At 60.5% G+C, this 6311-nt stretch overlaps 1 protein-coding gene across 1 annotated transcript in view; it reads right to left on the bottom strand.

The window, feature by feature from the left end:
• CAMK2B (calcium/calmodulin-dependent protein kinase II beta) overlaps positions 1-6311 on the bottom strand; it is a 39895-nt gene that overhangs the window by 27086 nt on the left and 6498 nt on the right. The window contains exons 5-7 of the mRNA XM_014530542.1: positions 3848-3907; positions 3006-3060; positions 375-462 (exon numbers count right to left, since the gene is read on the bottom strand). Coding sequence (XP_014386028.1) covers positions 375-462; positions 3006-3060; positions 3848-3907 — 203 coding nt within the window. The remainder of the gene's footprint in view (positions 1-374; positions 463-3005; positions 3061-3847; positions 3908-6311) is intronic.

Raw genomic sequence — 6311 nt, 5'->3', positions numbered from 1 at the left:
CTCCCCTCCCCCACCTCCTCCACTGGCACCTCTGCCCCATTGCCTGCCACCCAAGACGGACAGTTCACTGACGGGCATTTCACATTTTGCTCTCCCCCGACCCCGTGACAGGGGCACTCGAGCTGAGGTTAGTGACTGGCCCAGGTCTGCAGCAGTGCTGGGGCCTCGAGGCTGATTCCTGGCCTGAAAAGATCGGTTTTCCTCCTCCCCCCACAGGGCCAGAGGGGTGGCCCCTCAGAGCAGGGGTCTGGCCTCCCCGTGGGCGAGGTCTCTAGGGGCTCCAGGTCCCACTGCCACTGTGTCAGTCCCTACATGGTGGGCCCCGGGCCGGAGCCACTGCCTGGAGGGCCGCGGGGAACCCTGGGCTGGGACACGTGGGTGTGGACAGAGAGGCACCTGGCGTCGGCCTCGCTGTAGTACTCTCTCGCCACAATGTCCTCAAACAGCTCCCCGCCGGTGACCCTGCGGGGAAGCACACAGGCGGTTTTCCTCCTCCCCCCACAGGGCCAGAGGGGTGGCCCCTCAGAGCAGGGGTCTGGCCTCCCCGTGGGCGAGGTCTCTAGGGGCTCCAGGTCCCACTGCCACTGTGTCAGTCCCTACATGGTGGGCCCCGGGCCGGAGCCACTGCCTGGAGGGCCGCGGGGAACCCTGGGCTGGGACACGTGGGTGTGGACAGAGAGGGCAGAAAGCAGGGTCCTGCGGGCACACACACACACACGTGCACACGGGTGCACGTACTGACACAGCACACACGTTTACACGGACAAGCACACACACCATTCCCTCCCCGTCTGCTCCTGAGTGACACAGGCCCACCTCAGCCACCAAGTCCCTGGGCAGGGCACCTCCAGCTCCTGGCCTGGCATTGCCTGGGGGGGTGAGCCTGCCACCACGGAAGGACCATGGACAGCGTCAGGGGACAGCCTCGCCAGCAGCTCTGGCCACCTGACTGGGGACCGAAGTGGTGTCTTGTGGGACGGGTACTGAGAGGAGGCCGCACCTCGCAGGGTCAGTCCGGGCCTCTCCTGACCGAGGGCTCCTCAGGCCTCCGAGCCCCATGGCCCGAGGCAGCTGTCCTTTAAGGGAGAGAGTGTCCTCCATGCAAGCAGCCCAGTCACCATGGCAACAGCACCCAGTGGGGCTTTCCTGGCCCCTGGCAGCCTGGAGGCCCCAGGGCTGCCTGAAGCCTATGGCCCTGCCCGCCCCATGTCCCCAGGGCACTGACTCACAGAAGCTAAATATAGCGCCGGCCAGGGGGTTGTCGGGGAGCAGGGGTGAGATCACCCCTTCTAAATCCAGCAGAAGCCAGAGGCGGCCGGGCCAGGTGCCTTCCCACTCAGCCCCGCACGCACGCACACGGTCACACACGCACACACATGCACACAAACCACACATGCACACACACGCACACCCCCTGCAAATCACACATGCACACACATGCACACACCCCACAAACCACACACGCACACACATGCGCACACCCCACAAACCACACATGCACACACACGCACACCCCACAAAACCACACATGCACACACATGCACACACCCCACCAACCACACATGCACACACATGCACACAAACCACACATGCACACACACGCACACCCCCTCCAAATCACAGTTCACACACGCACCCAGGTCCACACACACGCACAGACATACCCTCACAAATCACACACACACACACACACGCACACACACGCTCATGCGATCACTCACACCTATGCTGACACCCACACGTGCACACTCATCAACACATACAAGTGCACACGGGGAACCAGAGCCACACACATGCGTTCTCACACACACGCGTTCTCACACACACGCTTCTCACACACATCGCGTTCTCACACACACGCGTTCTCACACACACGCGTTCTCACACACACGCGTTCTCACACACACGCGTTCTCACACACACGCGTTCTCACACACACGCGTTCTCACACACACGCGTTCTCACACACACGCGTTCTCACACACACGCGTTCTCACACACACGCGTTCTCACACACACGCGTTCTCACACACACGCGTTCTCACACACACGCGTTCTCACACACACGCGTTCTCACACACACGCGTTCTCACACACACGCGTTCTCACACACACGCGTTCTCACACACACGCGTTCTCACACACACGCGTTCTCACACACACGCGTTCTCACACACACGCGTTCTCACACACACGCGTTCTCACACACACGCGTTCTCACACACACGCGTTCTCACACACACGCGTTCTCACACACACGCGTTCTCACACACACGCGTTCTCACACACACGCGTTCTCACACACACGCGTTCTCACACACACGCGTTCTCACACACACGCGTTCTCACACACACGCGTTCTCACACACACGCGTTCTCACACACACGCGTTCTCACACACACGCGTTCTCACACACACGCGTTCTCACACACACGCGTTCTCACACACACGCGTTCTCACACACACGCGTTCTCACACACACGCGTTCTCACGCACACACATGCACACACATGCACACACCCCACCAGCCACACATGCACACCCATGCACACACACGCACACCCCCTCCAAATCACAGTTCACACACGCACCCAGGTCCACACACACGCACAGACATACCCTCACAAATCACACACACACACACACACGCACACACACGCTCATGCGATCACTCACACCTATGCTGACACCCACACGTGCACACTCATCAACACATACAAGTGCACACGGGGAAGCGTTCTCACACACACGCGTTCTCACACACACGCGTTCTCACGCTCACATGCACGTGCCAGCAGGGGCCTCACCCGAGTGGTGAGGACACCGAGAGAGAAGGGGATGGGAGGCCTGTTCCTCTGCCCCCTTCTGAGGGTTCTGTCTGGAGGAGGAGGCCCAGAGCAGTGGCCCAGCCATGGGACTAGGCAGCCCAGTGCGAAGCAACAGGGAGGCGAGGGGGCGAGGCCAGGGAGCCGGGTCCCACCCAGGCCCGACGCTGAGCACTTACAGATCGAAGACCAGGTAGTGGAACCCCTCCTCCGAGATGCTGTCGTGCAGACGCACTGCGGGGACAGGAGACCGTGAGGCTGGCAGCCGGAGCTGCCTGTGCGAGGGGAGCCCCCCAGGGCCTGGGCTTCCATCACAAGGGGGGGGGTGGGGGGGAGCGCAGACCGGAGGGAAACCATGGCCCTGATGGCCGGGGGCCCCGGTTCATGGGATGTCTGGGTATCCCAACGGGACTCACATACCAGGCCCCAGAAAGGAGCCGCGGGGGCGAAGGGCAGGCAGAGGGGCGGCAGGCCAAGACCCACACCTATTTCCAGGGTCAGCACGGTCTGGGGACAAGCAGCTCCAACTGTCCCACCCACAGACCCGCTCTGGGGTGCCAGAGAGAAGGGACCACTGCAGCTGCACCCCGAGACCAAGGCCTGGCTCTGGAGGCTGCATGTGTCCCCGTGGTGCCCCCTCCCCAGTTCTGGGTCCGGGGCTGCTAGACGCAGGGCTCTGCAGAACCAGGCCTTGGACCCCAGGCCGGGCTGTGCCTGCCATGGTCTTGGGTTTCCAACCTTCTTTCTTTGCCACCAGCCACCTTGTGGCTTTTCTGAAGCCGCAGGACATCCAGGACCTGCCTGCTTCCTGAGAATCTTGACTGGGAGTTACTGAGGGTGGGCATGGCCTCCAGGGCGTGTCCAGCCTCGATCTCCCCAAGGGGCTGTCTGGCCCCAAGATCCCCTGATGAGGAGGAGATGGGGAGAGGGGGCTTTGATGCAGAAGAGAGGGGCCTCTGGGGTCCGGAGGGACAGGCCGCCTGCTGCGGGAGGGAGGGAGGCCCCCGCCCACGGTGCTCACCGATGTTGGAATGCTTCAGAAGGCGGCAGATTCGAGCCTCTCTCTCCAGCTTCTGGTGATCTGGGGGCAGAAAGGGACATGGTGTCACCTCCTGTCCCGGCAGCCGGTCACTTCCCAGGCCTGGGGCCACCCAGACCACCTGTGCTGGACCAGCCGCTGTCTCCGGAGGTGGCTGCCTGTGGCACGGGCCTCGGGCAGCCTCTGGGAAGAAGGCGCAGGACCTGACCTCCACCCCACACACCCCTCAGCCAGGGGCTGCGCCCGGTGGTGTGTCTACGCCACGTGGGCAGGAGGAGGCCTCGGGTCACGGGTCCTGCCCTGCACCCACACCCCCGACGCAGGACCCCATTCCAGAGGCCGCCCCAGGACCCAGCAACTTACCAGCCAGAAGTGAAATACTTCACACAAACAGGTGTGAGGAGGATTTTAAAAGCTGACGGAGATTGTAAAAGCAAAAATGGGGAAAACGCATTTGCACTGACCAGAAAGCAGAGAGAAGCGTGGCTGCCTCTCACAACAGCACATCCCAACGCCCAGCACCACCCCACGCAAGGCTGAGCGAGAAAAGCCGCCGGCAGAGAAAAGGCCGGATTGTGCTCTGCACACACATGTGCACACACTCACACAAGCGCACATGCCCTGGGCACACACACGCCACCATGCACACGTGTGCTGCTCACAGGCTGGGAGGGTCAGGACACACGTACGTACTTGCAAACACACGTGCCTTTCGCTAGCGGGACAGCCAGGCCTGCAGACAGGGAGGAGGGGGCACCTGGGGCGTCCAGCTGGCTCCCCCTCCTCCCAGGACGGCCACTCAACCTCCGGAAATGCTCTGGCTCCTGTGCCTCCCCTGCTGCCATCGGTCCCTGGCACTGGGAGGGCCCTGGCACGGGGAGGGCCCCTCACCTCCACACCCCACGCTGTGGCAGCAGCCAAGGTGTCCTCAGACACTGGGCGCAGCCAGCACCCCCACGAGACAGACAGACAGACAGACGGCAATGCAACCCCCCACACCTGTGGGGTCCAGAGGTGCAGGGTGCTGGGCTTACAGGGCGCTTTTTCCTTCCATCGTGTTTTTTAAACTTAGTATTCTGAACATTTTTCACACAGAGAAAAGCTGCAAGATCAGCACGGAGTTCTCACGGACAGCACTCTCTCCTTACACATGCACACACGCGCGCACACACACACACACGCGCACACACACGCACATCCGTGTGCCTGCACGTTCCCAGCTGTGCGTTTTGTGGGAACACGGACAATCTCGGGGCAGTTACCCCACATAGTAGCCCCACGCTGAGATGACACTCGAATCCGGCCGACAGTCCACATCCCAATTTGCCACCTGCCCCAACAGTGTCACAGGGTGACAGCTGAGACACCCAGTGTGTGTGGAGGGGGCGGAGCTGGGCCGAGGTCAGGGAGAGCCTGGAAGGTAGGGGTGGTTCTCTTTGGAACAACTGCCTGGTTTCAGCCATAAATAAAAACCAGGAGATAAATGCATGTGGGAGCCCGTCTTTGGGAAGCAAATGGCTGAGGACTGTGTCCTGTTACTGAACTCTGTCGCGAGGGCGGGGCCCCACCCAGGAGGTCTCCACCTGCTCCTGCGAGTTTGGGACGTAACTTATTGGTGTGGGGCCGAGAAGGGGCACTTGGCTGCCCCCCGCAGGCGCCCTGTCCACCCCATCACGGCAGTCGCTGGCCTTCATGGCCCAAGCGCAGCGGCCCCTGGCCAGAGAGTGGGGGAGGGGGGTCAGGACTCCATCACCTGCCTACAATGCATCACCATGGTAACAGCGCTTCACGCGGGTGGCAGGACTGTGAGTGATTTTATTTATTCTGTGCAGGTTCCCCAGCTTTGACGATGATCTGGTGTTACTTTCATAATTAGGTAAAACGTTGTTTTTAAAAAACAGCTGGACCCTCACCCTAGCTGGTGTTCTCAGTGGTTAGAGCATCGGCACTTACTAGGGTTGTAGGTTCCATCTGGCCAGGAACGCAGGAAGGCAACCAATAGATGTGTCTCTCTCACATCGATGGTTTATTCTCTCTCTCTCTTCCTCTTTTACTCCCTCCCTCCCCTCCACTCTTTCTAAAAATCAATGGAAAGAAATCAGAAACACCCATCAGAAAGAACGTATGCACCCCTGTGCTCATGGCAGCACAATTCACCATAGCGAAGACCTGGAAACAGCCCAAGTGCCCGTCAGCAGACGAGTGGATAAAGAAGCTGTGGTCCGTCTACACCAGGAAATACTACGCAGCAGCAAAGAAAAACTCACCATTTGCAACAGCCTGGAGGGACCTGGAGAGCATGGTGCTCAGTGAAATAAGCCAGTCAGAGACAGACAAGTGTCACATGATCACACTCATCTGTGGAATCTAATGAACAACATAAACGATTAACAAAATAGGTCCAGAGACACAGAAGCACGGAACAGGCTGGCATCTCGGAGGGAGG

The sequence above is a fragment of the Myotis brandtii genome, unplaced genomic scaffold (genome assembly GCF_000412655.1).
Source record: "Myotis brandtii unplaced genomic scaffold, ASM41265v1 scaffold743, whole genome shotgun sequence".
NCBI lineage: Eukaryota > Metazoa > Chordata > Mammalia > Chiroptera > Vespertilionidae > Myotis > Myotis brandtii.
Note: the sequence above shows the minus strand (reverse complement) of the source record. Positions and strands in the feature narration are given on the sequence as shown.